Raw genomic sequence first — 22,459 nt, forward strand, 5'->3', positions numbered from 1 at the left:
ACATAGGTTGAATGGATAGGGCTGTGTTGCCAGTCTGTCTTTTTTGTGGTCCGAGATTAGAAGTACACCTCCAATAAAGTGCACATTCATTGTGTGTATTGTTATCTGGATTTCTACTTAAATAGTGTAATTAGTCCCCGTGTAATTAGTCCCCGTGTAATTAGTCCCCCGTTCCAGGTGCAGCCTGAAAAGGGATAGTATAGTTTCTTGTTTCCGTTTTCCAGTCGTGACATCTCTAACATTTTCTCAGAAATTCTGCAGCAGATATCACAGAAACTTGGCAGGTTGATGAACAAGTCTCTGTTGAAGATGCACGTAATTTTTTTCCCAGATCTGAAAATCCTAAGTGGGTCTTTTTCATGATTTTCATTCAAAATTACCTCCCTACAACACTGAGAGAACAACTGAGCATGAATAAATAATTAGCTTAGATTGTAATGCTAGGGTTTTCAGTGGTTTCATGACTTTGATCTGAATCAGTGACAGAAATGGACCACAGTCTGGTTTTTGTTTTGTTTCATAAAAAATTAATGCTGAAATCTTGAAAAAAGTGGTCAGAAATGTTGATGTATAATATATCTTCAAACTGTAAAAATTGCATTCCATTATAAAGAGCCATACCGGGTCACAAATTTTGGCCAGGCACATTGACACATGTGGTCTAAATATAAAATAAATGGGTCGTACCATTACCAATCTCAGTGGAAACTGTAGAGTGGTGTCAGGGCTACATTTTGATGGAAATTATAGTGGTGATACAGAAACAAACGCAGGTCCTGGTAATATACAAAGACCTGAATTAACAAAGAAGTCAAGTTGTTCATCAAGGTTTACTCAGATTTATGAATGCAGTTTCTTGAGCATGTATACATGTATGAGACATAGTTTGGTTGCACATGTGTACTCTGAGATTTTGGACATGGGTCAGTGGAAGTTTTCAGTTATCACTACAATACTAGATTTAGGGAAATCACTTTATGATGAGTTGTACCCACATAGAGTACATATTAATTCAACTGTTTGCAGATGTTTGCAGATGTTCCATGTATTATTTAACATGAGTATTTAACATGAGTATTTTTTGAGTATTTGTGCGAAGCACAAAAAGGGAGTTTTTGCAGTTAGTGTGTCTGTCTGTGTTGTGTGTGTGTCTTTTCCATTGATATCTCAAGAACCATACATTGTCTTTTGATGAAACTTTGTGCATAAATGCTCTGGGCCAATGCGCAGATTTGACAAGGTTTTGGTAAAAATCCATGCATATTAATTACCTAATTTGCATGATAATTAGCTGATTTTTAGCTGTTCCATGACTGCACCACTGATATCTAAAGAACCACTCATTGGATTTTGATGAAACTTGGCACATAGATGCTCCAAACTAGTGCACAGATTTGATTAGTTTTGGGTAAAAATCTGTGCGATATTAATTACCTAATTTACATAATGATTAATAAATTTTCGGTTTTTCCACTGATATCTCAAGTACTAATCATCACATTTCAATAAAACTTGGTACATAGATACCATAGGACACTGCACAAACCTGATAGTTTTCAGGGTATTATCAGTACATATTAATTACCTAATTTGCATAATTAATAAATTTTCAGCTTTTGATATTTCAAGTAGTTATCATCACATTTCAATGGAACATGGTACATAGATGTCATAGGACACTGCACAGACCTGATAGTTTTTAGGGTAATATCAGTACATATTAATTACTTAATTTGCATAATTAATTAATTTTCAGCTTTTGATATTTCAAGTAGTAATCATCACATTTCAATGAAACTTGGTACATAGATGTCATAGGACACTGCACAGATCTGATAGTTTTTAGGGTAATATCAGTACATATTAATTACTTTATATCTTGCATAATTAATTAATTTTCAGCTTTTGATATTTCAAGTAGTAATACTTGGTACATAGTTACTTAAAGACTGTGCAGACCTCTGATTAGTTTTTGGGTAAATATTTGTATATGTTAATTACCTTATTAGCATAATTACTTAATTGACTCCCATGTGCGAAGCACAAAATGGGAGTCTTTGCAGTTAGTGTGTCTGTATGTGTGTATGTGTGTATGTGTGTATGTGTGTATGTGTGTGTGTATGTGTGTCCGACTGTTCCACTGCTATCTCAAGAACCATACATCGGTTTTTGATGAAACTTGGTGCATAGATGCTCTGGGCCAATGCGCAGATTTGATTAGGTTTTGGTAAAAATCCATGCTCGTTAATTACCTAATTTGCATGATAATTAGCTAATTTTTAGCTGTTCTATGACTGTTCCACTGATATCTAAAGAACCACTCATTGGATTTTGATGAAACTTGGTACATAGATGCTCTGAACATATGCGCAGATTTGATTAATTTTTGGTAAAAATCCGTGCATATTAATTACCTAATTTACATGATAATTAGCTATTTTTTAGTGGTTCCATGACTGTTCCACTGATATCTAAACAACCACTCATTGGATTTTGATGAAACTTGGTACATAGATGCTCTGAACTAATGCTAGGTTTTGATTAGTTTTTGGTAATAATCCGTGGATACTAATTACCTAATTTGCATAATGATTAGTCAATTTTCGGTTTTTCCACTGATATCTCAAGTACTAATCATCACATTTCAAATGAAACTTGGTACATAGATGTCATACGACACTGCACAGACCTGATAGTTTTTATGGTAATATCAGTACATATTAATTACCTAATTTGCATAATTAAGTAATTTTCAGCATTTGATATAAGTAGTTAGCATTACATTTCAATGAAACTTGGTACTTACATACTCAAGGACTATGCAGAGATTGATTGTTTTCGATAAATATTTGTGCATATTAATCACCTAATTTGCATAATTAGTTAATTTTCAGCTTTTCCATGGGTATCTCAAGTACTAATCATCGCATTTCAATGAAACTTGGTACATAGATTCTTTAGGACTATGCAGAGACCTGATTAGTTTTAGGGTAAATAATTGTGCATATTAATTACCTAATTTGCATAATTAATTTTCAGCTTTTCTACTGATATCTAAAGTACTAATCATTTACATTTCAATGAATCTAGAATTATGCAGACTAAATTAGTTTCCGGTAAATATTTGTGCATATTAATCACCTAATTTGCATAATTAACCAACTTTCACACTGATATCTCAGGTACTATACATCACATATCAATGAATGTACATGGATGCTGTAGGACAATAGACAGACCTGAATAATTGTGGGTTGCAATCTGTACATATTAATTACCTAATTTGCATAATTAACCAATTTTAAGCTTTCACACTGATATCTAAAGTACCGTAAAAACTCCAAAATTTTGACCGGTTTTAAATAATTGGCGTTAGAAATGTGACATGTTTTTAGAGTCGTGGCCGAGTTGTAACTCAAAATCTAAACAAAGTCATCAATCAGTGAGTATTATGACAAGCAAAACAAAACATCAAGACGCGGAGAAGAGGTCAGCACAAAACTAATAGGTCAAAAGACAAAGCTGTCTCGCACTACCTAGGAAAACTTGCGAATGTTCGAAGTACAGGTACCCATTGGACAAAAGATACATGGAAGTTTAGCAAACTATCTCCCCGACCCAGTGCAATGTATCCGGTTAGAATCAAAGCTCACGTGTCCCTTATTTGAGGGACCAAATTCTGCCGTAAATTCGCCCTTGGATTAAAAAATAAAATGGGATTTAAGAAAATAAAATGGGACTTTTAAGGTGTATTTTGGCGTCATTTTTCGGACATTTCAATCAATCCTGCCGGCTAAAATAGAGTCTAAGTTTTACCGTAGTCATTGACGTCTGTCTATTCAAGAGTACACGTGTATGATTTTTATCGTGACTAGCGTGAGCGGGTAAGCTTCCTTTCGAAAATGAGCTGTTATCACTGTGAACAATGTTAAATTATTCTTCAGATGACCAGTTTATTTTTTAAAAACAACTAATTTTTTTATTTAAAAAAAAATCATGCCGTTTTCGCATCAAAATCCAAGCCAAAATATCGTACTACAACATCAATCTCTTCGCATTGCGTTCAATAACATTAACATATTTAAATAAGCTATGGTAATTTGAACACGTTGGCATCATCCAGCTTTTTGATTGGTTAAATAGCGATTTGACCTATTTGACCTAAGAGAACATGGCGGATATCCTACAGCATCAAACGTTTATACGAGACCGGAATCATTCGCTTACGATGAAACTTAGTTGACTTTTATTTGTATTTCATAACCATTCAACAAATTTATTTTGTGTACATTATTATAATCACTACTGAGTACAGTAATAATCAGCAATTCAGAAACGCAGCATGCCGAGATTTTTGTGTTCGTTTTTATTTGAAACTTCGTTTATTTAGAATATATTTTCGTTACCAATAAAATAAAAATCTCTCAGTCAATCAGAAACCCGGATTCATGCCTTCGAGGAAGGTCCCGTTTGAACGCTCACATCGGGTTTTTTTTTCGTTTGGGGGAAAACTAAAACTGGTCGCAATTTTCGAATAAGAATGAGTCGGCAATTTTTAGTGGAGTCGAAAATTTGGAGGTAAATAAAACACCGAAACCCGGCAAATAAATAGCCAATCGAATTTTTAGAGGGGTCGAAATTTTTCACGGTACTAATTATTCCATTTCAATGAAACTTAGTACAAAGATGCTCTAGGACAATGTACAAACCTAATTAGTTTGGGGTAAAAATCTGTTCATATTAAGGTAGCGGAATAGTTTTTTGGGCACTTTTCACATTTTTTTTTGAAAATCACAAGCATAGCTCCATAAGGCATGCCACATACATTAGTGTATTTATTTTATTGAAAAAATAATATCTTGTACAAGTAAACTGGTTTTTTCCTTGTGGGCAAACAAATACCCAAGTTTTTTGTTTATCCAGTGTACACCCCATGAGTGCTTCTCATTAATATTCATGGTTAACAAACATAACTGAACTGGGGCTAAGCTATTTACAAACAACTGATAAGATATCTGTTTGTAGTTTACACACAGCTGATAAGATATGTGCACTGCTTCGTTTCAAGAGGAGGAAGCTGTACAGCAAAAACAAAAACAAAAAACACTTTCGAAACACAACAAATTTTGTATAAACAAAATAGTACATGAGTGTATCACATGTTACCGAATTTTGCCATAAATTCGCCCGGGCCGTTTAACGGCAGTTTGGTATTTTTTAAGATTTTTTTAAAAATATTTTGGGAAGACAAATTTATGTTCTAAATGTTATTTTAATAAATCTGTTGTCAAAATAAAAGTACAATGTCACAGTTGGAGATTTTTTATTTTTTTTTATTTCTGTTTGATACATTATATGCTTTTTAGGATCAGATCAGGGGGCCTTGACCCTTACCGAGTTCCGTGTTGATTGACATTCAACGAGATCCGAATTTTTAATTTGATGGCTGGTTTGAATATATCCACTTTTACAGTGACCAATATAAGCGTTTGGAAATAGCATAATTATATTGCGTGAGTGAAAGAAGCCAGTGAAACAGCGTGTTCTATTTATTTCTAACGCGCGTGGTCGGCGTCTTTGATTGCGATTGTTTTGTATTTTTGTCTTCGAAATGTATCACTCGCTGCGTTGTTTTTGGGGTCACGTCTCCCAACTGAAAGTCCAAGCTGACTTTGTTTTGGCTGTAAAACTAAAAGCCCCCAACGTCGGATTCGTCAGCGTCATTCACAAATACTTGAAGGGCATCTGTGATATCTTCACCTTCAAACTGTCTTCGTCTAAAAAGTCAAATTCGCCATCTTCTTCTCCACAGTTAGCTTCCCCAGCTAACACCTCTTGAAGTTTGCTGTTCAGTAATTTACTTTCATTGACTCCACCGTCATTCACAGCAGTTTTCGTTTCCTCAACGGCGGTACTCACAATGGTAAAGGATGTTTCCCAAGATAGTACGACGTATTCAATGCGTAAGTGTGAATTATAGACAGACCAGAAAAGTCCGGTTAAAGCAACAAAAAGACGACAAAAAGACACTTTGAAGCCCCGTCATAGCCGTAACAAGAAACCACGTGGGGTTGTTTAGTGTCTGTCAATATTTTAGAACACTGCATTTTCATTGGTCGAATTACGTTGAAAGAGTCGTCAATCACTGATCACTGTTATCATCATGAGAAAAAAGAGTTATCCGCAATACACTTGCTGTTGGGGAGCCACACTACGGTAGCTTCCTTTGCCGAGATCGCCAGAATCTTCACGATAAAGTGGCAAGTTTAAAACTTGATGCAGCACAATTATTTAGCTGATGGTGGTTGTTACTATCTTAAAATAAAATCAAACCAAAGTCCGACGTACCTGCAAAAAGAGTGCATGTAAATGTGCTGTAAGACGAACACTTTGGTAAGGAGGGGCAGAGTTTCCTTCGAATTTGTCTGAAAATCGCTTTAGGCTTATTCAGGTAAAATGAAAACTAAACTTGCACGAACACTACAAAAGGTCCCTCCCGAAAATAACAAGTCCAACAAAAACGGTCTCGTCGGATGATGATTTACAATATTTTCGTGTTGAAAATTTACTCTGCATTTCTTCCAATTCCACACATGAAAAAACTTACCCCACAGCCGTCATTCCATTTTCTTATTCTACCGTAATCTGCGCAAGTTTGCTCGCGGGAGTCTGATAATTATTGTCGGAAAGTGTTCTTGTGTCTCTAAAAGACTTTGAAACTTGTGGAATACTCAAGAAAATAAGTTTGCAAATAAAACGGCCTAAACATAAATACGCTATGTTGACAAACACTTCAACAGCCCAGTGTAGTATTTGTGTTGTTTGCTACCTGCAAACAGAACCGCCCACTTTGCATAATCCCAGCTGTAATGAATGACGTCACCGTTCATTATCAGCACAGACCGTGTCAAAACTCCATAGCGTGAAAGAAAACGGTAAAAATACAGTTTTTTCACAGACATAAATGTCGAATCATGATTTTTTTCTGAAAACAACCTTCAAGGTAATTTATTTACTGCCAACCTATATAATTGTTGCTGCTAAAACGGGAGTTAACCTTGATTGAAGTTTAAAATCATAAAAGTGCCGATTTCTCGGTGTTCGATTTCTGGCAATTGCCGTTGACCTAATTTTAAATGGCGTTTCAGTGAGTAGCGCTACGATGTCGCCGTTTGGCTTTCCGTACTCTCGAATATGTTGGCTTCGTATCCGTATTTACATTTTTGCGAAATTCTATCGCGTATCTTCACAAACCTCGCGCAAACCACCGGTATACACTAACTTCAACACCAAAAAACGTGCTTGAAATTTTCCATTTTCGGAGAGGAAAAAAAAAGTTAATTTAAAAAATAGAAATACGGATTTAAACTTCATGACCTTTGCTTCAAAACAGTGTAAAGTTTTTGGCCGCATGCATGACCGTAGAGCTGACATTTAAAAATGTATTCACGTTAGTTAATTATCAGCCGCGCCGATTTTCAGAATCACGTGACGCTAAAACAAACACAGTGTTCACAAAATATTAATAATAGAAAAGTACAAGTCAAGGGCTTTCCAAACATATATAGATTGTATAGGTTCTTGTAAAATTTACTCCGATTATAGATGTTTACATTTTCCATGCCAAAAAACTATCTCGCTACCTTAATTCCCTAATAAGCATAATAATTCATAATTTTTTGGTTCTAATCACATTTCAATTAAACTTGGAGACATAGATTTTCTGTTACATTGCGCAGACCTCATTAGTTTTACACTCAAATCTGGTCATATTAATTTTCTGATTTGCATAATTAGTTTTCAGCTAAGTAATTTCGAATTATATTTAATGTGTCTCCAATACTCTCAGCACATGGGAGTTCTTTCTAAGCTTTCTTTGATTTTTAGCTTTTTGCCTGATATCTCGAGTACTAATCATTATATTTCAATGATACTTGCCACATAGATCTTCTAGGACTATGCAGAGACCTGATTAGTTTTAGGGTAAATAATTGTGGATATTAATTACCTAATTTGCATAATTAGTTAATTGTTTCTATGAATGTTCCACTGATATATAAAGAACCACGAATTGGATTTTAATGAAACTTTTAGAGTACTCATCATCACATTTCAATGAATCTAGAACTATGCAGAGACCCAATTAGTTTTTGGTAAATATTTATGCTGATTAATTACCTAATTAACATAATTAATTAAAACTGATATCTCAATTACTGATCATTACATTTAAATAAAATTTGGTACATAAATGCTCTAGAACAATAGACAGGCCTGATTAATTTTGGGTTAAAATTTGTTCATATTAAATTCACTACGTTCAATTACCCACCATAGACTCCGGTCAGTCAAAATGACTATTTTGAACTGTAGGCATTAATCAGCGATTCTGACGGTGACGGAGAGATAGAATCTAGGTCAGGGGAAGCCCCATGACCTCAAGATTCTTTTACCCCTTACGTCACGAACCCACATGACTGAGGCCACATGGCAGTGCCATAGGTAGCCGTTAATCACTCTGATTTTTTTCTCCGCCTCGAGTGGAGATGAAATCTAGTGAGCTCTGCTGGATCGCCTGCTTTTTTTTTTTTCCTGTCCGGGTTTATAGCTTGGGTTGTTGCCGCTGCACGGCATCCGACATTGTAGCTGGTAGGATATTTTTTATTTTATTTTTTATTAGACGCATAAAATCCTTAGGAAAGGATAAAAAGGGTTTTCCTTGTCATTTTTACCCTCGTGTCGTTTTCCCCTTTGTGTGTAGTATTTTTCACAACAAAGAAATTAAAACCCGGCGCCACTACGTAACCAGTTGGTCATCAGGGCGGCACCTTTTACAACTGTAATTCATTTCCCTCATGCATGTCGTCTTTTATTTACAATGTATTTAGCAATATACATGTATAGATGTAATGACAGCACCAGGGCTCGCTGCCGTTTTCTGTCCGGTCTCCTCGTGTTTTGAGTCGACCGTGCAGTGGTTATATTCAGAATTTACCAGCATAGAACCCGCATCCGAGATACTTTGTCGTAGCTACGTGCGGGGTTCGGGGTTTTTGCGTGAAAGTGTGTTTTTTTTCCTGGAGTTCTGAGGCCTGAGATTTTCTTTCAGAGCCATCAAAATCGCTGAGACTGACTGCGTCACAGCAAGGTCGCGCGTCCAGTAAACAAATCGGTTAAAGTGAGTTGCATGTTTTGCATGAGTGGAAAGTCCTCATGCTCGGCTACCGGTACTTCGTGTACCGGGATGTCGAGTAAGAGGCCCGACGGTGGAGGTACCGATATTTTTCTCGGTCTCCCTCGCTGATCGGAGGGCATCCTCACAGTCTGTTTTTTCAGGCGGTGTACGTAACACTCCTGCTGACTCCAGGAGTCTTGGCTAGGGTCGCTTTGCTACCCCGCGGACCCACTTAGTTGTGTACGCCTTTCCTCCCTTCCCGCTAGTCCACTGTGCACCGAAGAAGACTTTGACAGGTGCACACCTGCATATTATCATTGGTCGCACGCAATTGGCCAAACAGGGCCTTGTTTCCACTTCTGTCGGAAACGATAGTTGAAACACCAGCATTGCTTCGGGACTTACCGGACCTGCCGTCCCAACCAGACGGCGCACTACCATGAGCCCAGCGGGTATCACTTACACGCATAGAGGCTTTCATTAGACCCGCACATACGAAAACTTTATCTGAGCGGGCTGCCAACGTCCTGGCCAGGGCGAACTGGGATTCCACCAATGCAGCCTATATTTCTAGGTTGTGAGCATACACTGGTTAGTGTAGCGGAAGGGAGATTGATCGATACCATCCCTCTATTGGCCAGGTAGCAGGCTTCTTCGTCCACCTGTTTGACGAAGTGGGTTTGTTCTACGCAGCGATCGTTGGCTACAGGTCGGCCTTGTCCCCCACCATTCAAACGTACGGGAACAAGACTAACCGATTGTCCTATTATTAGGAGACTATTTACTGCTTTCCAGACGCTGAGACCCCATACAAGGGAACCGCCCAACTGGGACTTGTCAGCTGTGTTGTCCGCTCTAAGCAGATTGCCTTTTGAGCCTCTCCGATCAAGCACCACTCAAATTTTTGACGTGGAAAATAGTCTTTCTACTGGTCCTCACCTCGGGTAGGTGTCGGCCAGAGCTGGGGGGCATTGTCCTTCTCGGATGATGTACCGCCGTTATGGACAATCAAGTTGTGCTAAAGACACGAATCAGGTTTCTCGCCTACAACCAAATCCCAGGACATGATCCTCACCCGATCGTCATCCCCCACCTTGCAAATATTGTCGGTCTGGAGGATCAGGAGGAATTGCTTCTCTGCCCGGTCCGAGCGCTGAGTTTTCCAGACGGGGAACCAAACACATGTTTTTGTGTTACGGCCCTGACAAACAGGATAAGCGGACTTCCATCTCCAGGTGGATTACTGCGACTGTACTGGAGGTCTATAATACACTATCCTCCTCAACACAGACCTCATAGTTGCTGTCGACATAGGAAGTAAAGTAAGCAAATAACACCGAATAAACGGCAAGGTAAAGACTATGTCTAATATAGTAAATACGTACTGCGTGCGTGACTCGAACCGGCGCTCGCGTACGGCACCTAATCGCCTAGCTTCACGCCACTACACGTCTTCCCCTCGGCCACCGGGCATCCCCAATAAAGGATGCTTAATAACCGAGCTTATTACGTGCAGAGAACGTGAAACCCGTCCACGCGATACGCGCCACACAGCATGGCCAGAATGCGGCAAAGGCCTTCAGATCTGGCTGTAGTAGGATGGTGAAAGTAATGGTACAGCATTTTAACAGTGAATAAGTACTGAGAAATAATTTTTAAACTCATAGTTGCTGTCGACATAGGAAGTAAAGTAAGCAAATAACACCGAATAAACGGCAAGGTAAAGACTATGTCTAATATAGTAAATACGTACTGCGTGCGTGACTCGAACCGGCGCTCGCGTACGGCACCTAATCGCCTAGCTTCACGCCACTACACGTCTTCCCCTCGGCCACCGGGCATCCCCAATAAAGGATGCTTAATAACCGAGCTTATTACGTGCAGAGAACGTGAAACCCGTCCACGCGATACGCGCCACACAGCATGGCCAGAATGCGGCAAAGGCCTTCAGATCTGGCTGTAGTAGGATGGTGAAAGTAATGGTACAGCATTTTAACAGTGAATAAGTACTGAGAAATAATTTTTAAACTCATAGTTGCTGTCGACATAGGAAGTAAAGTAAGCAAATAACACCGAATAAACGGCAAGGTAAAGACTATGTCTAATATAGTAAATACGTACTGCGTGCGTGACTCGAACCGGCGCTCGCGTACGGCACCTAATCGCCTAGCTTCACGCCACTACACGTCTTCCCCTCGGCCACCGGGCATCCCCAATAAAGGATGCTTAATAACCGAGCTTATTACGTGCAGAGAACGTGAAACCCGTCCACGCGATACGCGCCACACAGCATGGCCAGAATGCGGCAAAGGCCTTCAGATCTGGCTGTAGTAGGATGGTGAAAGTAATGGTACAGCATTTTAACAGTGAATAAGTACTGAGAAATAATTTTTAAACTCATAGTTGCTGTCGACATAGGAAGTAAAGTAAGCAAATAACACCGAATAAACGGCAAGGTAAAATATAGAGGTAACATATATTCTTGTGTCCTTACTTGACTATCTTTTAATCATAAATTGGTGAATTTTTTGATCAAGATTTTTAATAATGCAGAACATAGAGCTGAAATTAATATATATGGTTTGTGATTATATTGAATAGGATGCTGTACCACTGACACTTGGACAAGAACTTAGTGGATATGTAACTCAGATATCAAATGGTATACAAAGAGTACAAGCAACTTTACCCAGACTATATCAGTTAGCAGCAGGTATATTTCATTCTATATTCAAGATTTTATCACCTACAAATTGTTCTGTTTATAAAAATGTTGAAAAGTTCAAATAACTGTTATTCAAACCCAAGAGCTATATCATACTCACGGAATATGATATAAAATAGAAATTAACGTTTCTCTATGAAATGTGTAGTACATTGTAGTTGAAGCTAATGTATGTTACTAGCAATTCTGGTCCCTCTTACCTGAATAACATAACATAACATGATATGACATGATATGCCTCATGTTCTCATGGCAGAAAATCATTGAATGTTAGACAGGTGTCACATTTTTCCTTATTATATAATTTCTATTGTTAATTTATGTATCCAGCAACCTTGGGTAAAAACACACAACAATTATATATTCAAATTTGTTTACATTTATTTACTTCATGGTCCAGCATAGTCAAAAAATTGAATTAAAATTTGTTTTCAGCTTCACTGCAATTGTACAGATTTCATGTGTCAATTGGCATGTTTAAATTTTGCTATAGAAAGTTTACTCACATGATTCTGTATTAATTCCCCAAAATAACCCTGACAGAAATGACGAGAAGAATGATACAAACAAACAAAACTACTGAAGAAATACTGGGAATATGCAAATAAATAATTTACAATTTTGAACTGCTTATCCATGTTTTACAACCATACTGATGCCTCCGATCAAACCATGAAATAACATACTTGTGATGAACTGACTAACTTGCATAGGTCTAAGATGATGTGACAATGTGACACAAATTCCTACTGTCCTGTCCTGTCCTGTCCTTCCCTCCCATAATTAATAATGCAGTGATTTTTTTTGGTTCTGTATGTTCTTTTTTTCCCACAGCACTAGTCACAAATAATGGTCTTTTTTATCATATTTTGCATGTTTAGATGTGTGTTCACTTCTTTTATTTTCTTTGCATACTCATGGATTAATTTGGTCTTTATATGGAAAGCTGCGTCTTGCCGACAAACATAAATCAAAGAAAGCTTAGAAAGAACTCCCATGTGCTGAGAGTATTGGAGACACATTAAATATATTTTGAAATTACTTAGCTGAAAACTAATTATGCAAATCAGAAAATTAACATGAACAGATTTGATTGTAAAACTAATGAGGTCTGCGCAATGTAACAAAAACTCTATGTACCAAGTTTAATTGAAATGTGATTAGAACCAAAAAACTATGAATTATTATGCTAATTAGGGAAATAATATGAACAGAGTTTTACCTCAAACTAATTAGGTTTGTACATTGTCCTAGAGCATCTTTGTACTAAGTTTCATTAAAATGGAAATTAGTACTTTAGATATCAGTGTGAAAGCTTAAAATTGGTTAATTATGCAAATTGGGTAATTAATATGTACAGATTTTAACCCACAATTATCCAGGTCTGTCTATTGTCCTACAGCATCCATGTATAAACATTCATTGATATGTGATGATTAGTACCCAAGATATCAGTGTGAAAGTTGTAAATTGGTTAATTATGCAAATTAGGTGATTTATATGCACAAATATTTACCAAAAACTAATTGGGTCTCTGCATAATTCTAGATTCATTGAAATGTGATGATTAGTACTTTAGATATCAGTAGAAAATCTGAAAATTAATTATGCAAATTAGGTAATTAATATGCACAATTATTTACCCTGAAACTAATCAGGTCTCTGCATAGTCCTAAAGGATCTATGTACCAAGTTTCATTGAAATGCGATGATTAGTACTTGAGATACCCGTGGAAAAGCTGAAAATTAACTAATTATGCAAATTAGGTGATTAATATACACAAATATTTATCCGAAACAATCAATCTCTGCATAGTCCTTGAGTATGTAAGTACCAAGTTTCATTGAAATGTAATGCTCACTACTTATATCAAAGCTGAAAATTAATTAATTATGCAAATTAGGTAATTATATGTACTGATATTATCATAAAAACTATCAGGTCTGTGCAGTGTCATATGACATCTATGTACCAAGTTTCATTGAAATGTGATGATTAGTACTTGAGATATCAGTGGAAAAACCGAAAATTGACTAATCATTATGCAAATTAGGTAATTAGTATCCACGGATTATTACCAAAAACTAATCATAACCTAGAATTAGTTCAGAGCATGTATGTACAAAGTTTCATCAAAATCCAATGAGTGGTTGTTTAGATATCAGTGGAACAGTCATAGAACAGCTAAAAATTAGCTAATTATCATGCAAATTAGGTAATTAACGAGCATGGATTTTTACCAAAACCTAATCAAATCTGCGCATTGGCCCAGAGCATCTATGCACCAAGGTTCATCAAAAACCGATGTATGGTTCTTGAGATAGCAGTGGAACAGTCGGACACACATACACACATACACACACATACACACACACACACACACACACACACACACACACACACACACATACACACTAACTGCAAAGACTCCCATTTTGTGCTTCGCACATGGGAGTCAAAAACAAAAGCTGTTAGGCTGATTGGTGATCCACCCCGCTTGGGGTGTTGCCATGGTAATAGTAGGACAGAATTATTTGTTTAACCATTGTTTGTCCACTTTTATAGAGTTCAGGTGTGATCTACCTGTCAAGTTTGACCCAGCCCCAACCCCCCCCCCCCCCAAATCACAGAAAAGTTAAAAAGCCGTTCCTGGCGAAAATTTACCCCAACTTCAAGGTCAAATTTCTCTAACGAAAAAATATATCAAACGAAACAAATAGTAACTTTAGGCCCACACTTAAGCAGATTGGAATGAGATTGTTTTTACTCCAAGATTTGTAGGAGGATATCCATTTGGGGACCAAGGTATTCACATATTTCTTTGCTGTTACCATGGCAGTGGGCCAGAAATTTGTTCAGATTTTACAACCTAACTAAAGTGAAGGTGTGACCTCCATGCCAGGTTTGAACAAAATTGGCCCAGCCAAAACAAATGCTAAGATGACACACACGCACACGCGCACGCGCACACACGCACACGCACACGCACACACGCACACACACACACGTGATAATAAGGGCAGTCCTAGCGAAGCACATCACAAACAAGGAATATTGAAGGTTGAACATTTATTGTATTGTTGATAGTCAATCTGTGCAATCAGCAGTGTACATAATCAGAGTCCCCCCTATTAGTTTGAGGTACTATGACATAGTGTATTACAGAGTGAACACATTAAAGTGCCTGTGCAATGCCCACCCTCACGTTTCCCATTTTAGATCTGTGTTCCACTGAAATGGGCAGTTATTGATTTTTTTGCTGAAAATGATTACTCGTATCCAAGTAAATTTGGGATATTTCTCGTGTTGTAGCCACGCCCACCTTTCCTGAAACGGTCGACTGTTTCCGGATTTCCGACTCTCGCCGAAAGTGCGCCACCAAATGACAAAAATGTGAGAGGAAGTCATACCCCCCGCCGTAATAACACTGGTCATTCATTATAGTTTTAAACGATATACATTTTATTTTTTTTGAGAGAGAGTTTTTAGTTGTTGTGTTGTGGGCAGTTGCAGTGAAACGTATAGTCATAGTGTATGTATTCACACGTTTCTAATCGATCCGAAGGTGCGACATCAGTGGACGAAAGCCACTTAACGTAAACCTGGCGCAACACTTTTGAAAGAAATAGATTCCGGACCAGCCCATGATCACCGAGGCGGATTTTAGAAGAGAGAGAGAGAGACGTCCGGCAAATGTTTCAAATGAGTTGACTTTTTTTGCGATCGTGATTATCGTTTTATAGAGACCATTTAGTCCCTGTTAAGTAAAAGGTAGCAATAATTTTGACAATGACACGAAAACGAAGCATTGGACAAACAGGAATTTACACAGCCCTTACACACTTCTAATTGTTTTCATTTTCGAAGACTAAACGTTTCTGAATTGTTTGGTGATTGGTGTTGAATGTCGAATTCACACCTCTGTTCCTTTTTTACCTCCATGCTTGCATCTTGATCTGCGTAATAATTTATGAAATAATTATGACAATCACGCCATGGATCACGCTAACTCGAATCCACTCTGAATTTATCTGTATGTGTGTCGATCTCGATTATTTTTGTTATCCACTTAAACGCCACTTTTAACGCACTTGCCCTCGTCGTGACCCGACGCGTTCACCTATTTCAACAAAAACTCAATTTATTTCCATGTGGCTGTCATTTATTTAGTAACTGTGATTTGTCGTTTTTTTAATTATTTTATAGTGATCACTATAGTCTAATGTTTAGAATGTCAAATATGTTCTCTTTTATTTTTATTTTAATTCGATCGATGAAATAAAACAGTGTAGTGACGTGCCTAGTAACCTGCTAAATAACGAGATAATTCCGACGTCAAATTCTATTTTGTCCAGCGACAGTGCATGTCCAAACGTGCGCCGGTGTCGGTGACTATCACGGTGACCAGCTACACCAGAACGGACATATTTCGCATCTAACTCAACCCCATGCAACAAAAATTGATACTATGTGTTCATTATGGTCCATTCTTCCTCGACGAACAAGTACATAAGTGACAATTTAGTCAAAGACGAGAAAACTGCACAAGAAATTTGCCTTATTTACACGTATCGGCAATGCAAGCTGCCATGCGACTTCCCCTTCTGACGTCACAAGGGGAATTTCTGTATGCAAATAAGAAGCTAATGAGGAGCCTCGTTTTAAAATACACAAAAATAAAGTTGCCGTAGGCTTAGTTTAAAACACATTTTTTCACTTAAAAAAAATAATTCATGCTTAGAAACATAAAAATTAATAATATTTATGTATCAAATGATAATTTTAGGCGTGAAAATAGCAGCCATTTCACAGGCACTTTAAGCATTGAATTAATGTTTAATTTCTATTGCCAATTATTTTTGATTAAATATATTAATTTTGTTTACCCTATTTTTGCATGGTATGATTAATTAAGCGCCCCTGTTACAATGGTTTTCAACCACCTCCTGACAACTCTGTTTTCAAACTTGCCCAATGTAACATGTCTAACTGTAACCTGCAATCTACCTTGCTAAATAAGTTTGCATGTTAGACCAGTCTTGAAGATTATCATAGAAAACCTACAGTACACGTTAGATTCTAACATGCGTAACATGCAATATAGTCATCTACTGTCCATAGTTCTTAAATGAATGCGGCAACTTTAATATCATTTAATATCATACTATAAACCTTTATAAATGATAAAATAAATGGATTTTTCCAATGATCTAACAGATTTTTGAAGTTATGTAAATTAGTCGCTGTTTTAAGTATTTTAATTTGATGCTGACACCCAACAAAAGCATTCCAGGTTACTTCATTGGCCTAACCTGCCCAGCATCTGAAGAAAATGCTAAGGCCCACTCTAGGTGCCATTTAAATTTGACAATGTTTTGACAATCGGTTGATCAGTTGACAGCCACACGTAGAAGCTAAATAGTACAATTACAAAAAGTATATGTAGTTTGAGTTCAATGTTGGGTGAAATACCAGGTGTAATTTACATACAATCTAATGTTACATATCATGTTCTGTCTTGACAATGACTTGTTTGTTGTCTTGATATATGCACTGATACAACGATCTAGATTAGTTGCTGCTGTGTGTATGTATACTACAATTCTATGTAGTATTGAAATGATACCTAAAATATCTAATGTTAGGAGATTAAATCAATAGCTATATGAGTGATTCTAAACATTACAAAAAAATTAATCTTTAACTGGAATTTTTTATTACCTAGAGGTTAACAAATTGAAAATGTTCTCTGGTACAATACCACGTACATAAATAAATACAATGATATACGTATAAATTTCATTCATGTGGCAATTATAACGAGAAAAACAAGCTTAGAACACACAGAACAATTAAACTTAAACTTGAACTTGAGCCATACATGATTGAGTCAAGTGTTAATTATTGGTCCAGTCACTGTCAAGCTTGAGATGAAATGTAAAATTTTTTGACATAGGTGGTACTGCTGTTGGTACTGGACTAAACACAAGAATTGGTTTCCCAGAGAAGGTTGCGACAAAAATAGCTGAACTGACAGGTGAGATACAGTACAAAGCAAAGTATCTGGTGATTATGATGATAATATTTGCCATGTGTGCTTTCTAAACAAAGCAACAGTATTTATGTGCTGTCATATATTGAAATGACACATTGGTTGATCAATAAATATCATGATCATAACTAGTCAATGCCTTTTGTATAATTTAATCAGAACTGAACAAACAAACTCACCAAGATTTCTTTATATTAAGCAAATTGGGTCATTTTCATCTAGAAATTTTTTTGGAATGTTGTTTGTGCAAAAGAAATCATCTTTTAATTGCTAAAGACAAACTTTGGTTTCTTTCTTTTCTGAAGATTGCTACAAATTTAATATCGTATCAATGCATTTTCATTTCAATAGGTTTACCATTCATAACAGCTCCAAATAAATTTGAAGCCTTGGCATCCCATGATGCACTGTTAGAGGTACATGGAGCGTTGAATGTTGTTGCTTGTAGCCTGATGAAAATAGCCAATGATGTGAGACTGCTGGGATCTGGACCTCGCTGCGGTATCGGTGAATTGATCCTGCCAGAAAATGAACCCGGAAGCAGTATTATGCCAGGTCAGTCAGTCAGTCGGTCAGTCGGTCGGTTGGTCGGTCGGTCGGTCGGGGAGTTTTGAAGAGATAATCAGTTTGATCTCTGGCAGGGTTTTCCCCTAAGATATTAACCATTAGGCACAATGCCAGTAAAACTTGCACTTAGGATGTTTTTTAAGTAAATTGCAATAGTCGGTTTCATCAGTACGCAACAATCCAATTCATTTCAATCAAAAGTTTACTGCATCTACCATCTCTCCTAAGCCATTTTAAAATAAAAAAAAATTACCACTTCATTTTTTTACTCCTGTGTGCGAAGCACGCAATGGAAGTCTTTTGTAGTTAGTGAGTCAGTGTGTGTATCCCTGTGTCTGTTCCATTGATATCTCACCAATAATCTGATTTTAATGAAACTTGGTACGTAGTTGCTCTGGGATAATGTGCAGACATGATTATGTTTTGGTTGAAATCAGTGTATATTAATTAGCAAATCTGCATATTAATTAGCAAATTTGCATATTAATTAGCAAATTTTAGGCATTTTCACTTGTTTCTTGTGTACTATTCAACAGATGTTAATGGTACTTGGTACATAGATGTCTGAGATAATGCATAATTAATTACCTAATTAGTATGTTAAATATTTATAATTGTTAAACAATAGCTACTTGGAGTCACCCTGCTCATTGCTTGCAGTTATATTTCTAAAATGCTGTATTTGGTCTAATAAAAGTAATAGAAAATATTAACTGTAAATGTACAGTAAATACAGTATTCCTTAATTGTACTTTGTCTCCAATACCTTCAGCACACAGGAGTTCTTTCTAAGCTTTCTTTGGTTAAATTCTAAAACTTTTATCATCCTGGCTTTATGCAGTGCTCTTCTAGAGGAATTATAATTTGCTCTGATAACTGATTACAGGTCTTCTGTTCTTCTTGTCCCAGAATATTTAAAGCGACAATTGCTGGGATTTTAAACATTTTTCTGTCTAAATATAACCTCATAAACATGACTAAATCTCACAAAAATATTCTTTTTGACACAATTGCATGGACAAAGTGACCCTACACAAGGCTAACCTAAGTGATGATTAAACAGTGTTGATTTATCTCTGAATTGATGAGAACGACTGTCTCCTGCATTTTTTATAGGTAAAGTGAATCCAACTCAGTGTGAGGCAGTTACCATGGTAGCAGCACAAGTTATGGGAAACCAAACAGCAGTAACCATTGGTGCTAGCAATGGTCATTTAGAGCTGAATGTATATAAACCAATGATTGTGGCCAATGTATTGCAATCAGTTCGTCTGCTTGGTGATGTTAGTGTCTGCTTTACACAGAACTGCATCCGTGGCATCTTACCAAATGATATTCAGATAAACCGGTATCTCAAAGAATCACTTATGCTGGTAACTGGTCTGAATCATTACATTGGGTACGACAAAGCAGCAGCTATTGCGAAAACAGCACACAAGGAAGGGACGACATTAAAAGAGGCAGCACTGAAACTAGGTCATCTTACAGAGGCTCAGTTTGATGAATGGGTTCGACCAATTAAAATGATTGGTCCTAGTAAATAATTTTAAATCAGTATTCAAATCATTCCTTTACCTGTCATATCAAATTATTCCTTCAACACATTTCGTATTTGTAGATCAGTGATTTTATGGTTTACTCAGGGCATGGCCGCAGTGACTCAGGAACTATGGGAGAAGGATTGGGGGGGGGGGGCATGGGGGATAGTGGTATGTATGATTAGATAACTGGGGGCTAAACAGCTATGTTTAGTGTTGTGTTTGCACGTTTGTTGTGTTTGCATATTGAGATGAATATGATCATTTCATGACACCCTTTCTCCTCACTTGATGCACCAGTTTAGGTTTGGTAAATGCAGCCATGTGTTTGGTATTGATAGGAGTGTTTCTGATGTACACCCATACATGTCAGTGTTATAGTCGCATTATAGCTGCACTTCTCATGGTGCCAATTTGTATAGTACAATTGTTTAACTTTGAATAATCTAAAATTCTTATTAGACTACAAGTTCCCTAAATGATATAATGTAATATGCTAATTTGTCTACAATACAGCTATAGTGGTATTTATGTCTTTCATTAGAGCTGAATTAGTCATGCTTAAATATATACTGAGCCATACTTGTACACACTATAATATATACTGAGCACCACCATGTACACATAAACAGTCCCAGATAGAAGATATTCTCAAACAAAAAATAAATATTTATCTTCCAGTATTTTCATGCTATCAGCATAAGCCTTGTATTCCAATGTTATCATAATTTTCTCATAAGAAATGCAGCTAGTGGCCCTTTAAGAATATCTAATTACTGATGCATTTGAAGTAGATGAGTACATTTCCAAGTATTGTCATGACCATATATAAAATTTCTTTTTTTGCATGTTTTAATTCTGGGACACATACTCACTGGTATATACTGCCTTTTACACATACTCACTGGTATATACTGCCTTTTACACTTACTCACTGGTATATTTTAACATATGAATGTACCGTAGTCAAATTATAAATTATATTGCACCTAATTAGCCATATCTTGTTGGGGTGGGTAATTTAGTCTACTCCCTTGACTTGACTCTTAATGCCTTTACTTAATAATTAAACAACAAAAAATTGACTTGTAGTTTTATTATATTGCGTTCACACTAATAATATGTAGTATTTTATGTTTCTGGGAAAGCTACACTACTGCTATTGTCAGAACTCTGCCAGTATTATATTTTAAAATAACATTATGACTTGTATATATATTAAATACCTATATATATTTAATTTTGGAAAGTAGAGACAAGATTACTTAAAATTTTAACTTTACAATTCATGTATTTTAATTTGAAAATTTAATAGCTGATAGAGACATAAATCAAAATTGTTACAATGTTCACTTATATTCTCAAAAATAACCGTATCATAGCAACCATGTATGTTTGGACTTGTATATGCATGTGGATGAATGCATTGTTTATACAAAATGTGAACATGCATGGTCTTATGGCAATCAACCTTTAATACTGATCTTCTTGGGAGTGTTTGCCAGAGATCTTGGTAATTCAGACTGGAACAACCACTATTGATTTTAATACATTTCCATACAGTGAGTGAGTGAGTACATGTACTTTTGCAAATCACATTCCTATCTGTTAAAGCAGTATCTTTTTTACCTAGGGTACAGTGTAGATTTTTTTTTATTTAATACAAGAAACCAGAGGCTGTTTTAACAAAATAATTAAGAGATGCATTTTAGTGTTTTTAACTAGTGTGATGTTAATGTGTGCTATATGTAATTTGTGAAAATAAATGAGACATAAATGTCACAGTCCTTGTTATTTAATTATAAAATACTCATGTTAAAATAATACATGGAACATCTGCAAACAAATGAATTAATATGTACTCTATGTAGGTACAACTCATCATAAAGTGATTTCCCTTAATCTGATAACTGAAAACTTTCATTCACTGCATTCATAAATCTGACTAAACCTTTAATAACTTGACTTCTTTGTTAATTGAGGTCTTTGTATATTACCAGGACCTGGGTTTGTTTCATTATTACCAAACGCTTCAGCATGGTATTAAGAATTTGTTTTCAGGGTTGGGTGATACCAAGGTGGAAAATGGTTGCACATATGGGGGTAATTCCAGCCAATTGTAACACCTATCACGTGATTTTACTCAGAATGTCAACATGGAAAGAGGCTATTCCATTTTACGCAGGAATAATTGGGAGTAGAATATGTGAAGGATTGTATAAACAGAGATGTGTATACTGAAAAATAATATCTATCCTTCTTTTGCATCGCTGAGCATTTCTTTTTTAGTATACTTGTTTAAAAATGCTATATTTGCATGATTTGCGATGTTTTTTTTTATTAAAACGACCCCAATGGTTGAATCCGGGTTTGAAGGAGAATGTAACAGCACACCACATGG

The 22,459-nt window shown here is 36.4% G+C and overlaps 1 protein-coding gene across 1 annotated transcript in view; it reads left to right on the top strand.

Annotated features, from left to right (window-relative positions):
• LOC100375599 (fumarate hydratase, mitochondrial-like) overlaps positions 1-21,840 on the top strand; it is a gene marked incomplete at its 5' end in the record, with an annotated part of 28,257 nt that extends 6,417 nt beyond the window's left edge. The window contains 4 exons of the mRNA XM_085496160.1: positions 11,777-11,888; positions 17,858-17,938; positions 18,305-18,508; positions 19,637-21,840. Of these exons, the coding sequence (XP_085352286.1) occupies positions 11,777-11,888; positions 17,858-17,938; positions 18,305-18,508; positions 19,637-20,064 (825 nt within the window). The remainder of the gene's footprint in view (positions 1-11,776; positions 11,889-17,857; positions 17,939-18,304; positions 18,509-19,636) is intronic.
• Positions 21,841-22,459: the final 619 nt, after the last annotated feature.

The sequence above is a fragment of the Saccoglossus kowalevskii genome, chromosome 2 (assembly GCF_978046115.1).
Source record: "Saccoglossus kowalevskii chromosome 2, keSacKowa6.1, whole genome shotgun sequence".
In the NCBI taxonomy this organism is placed as follows: domain Eukaryota; kingdom Metazoa; phylum Hemichordata; class Enteropneusta; family Harrimaniidae; genus Saccoglossus; species Saccoglossus kowalevskii.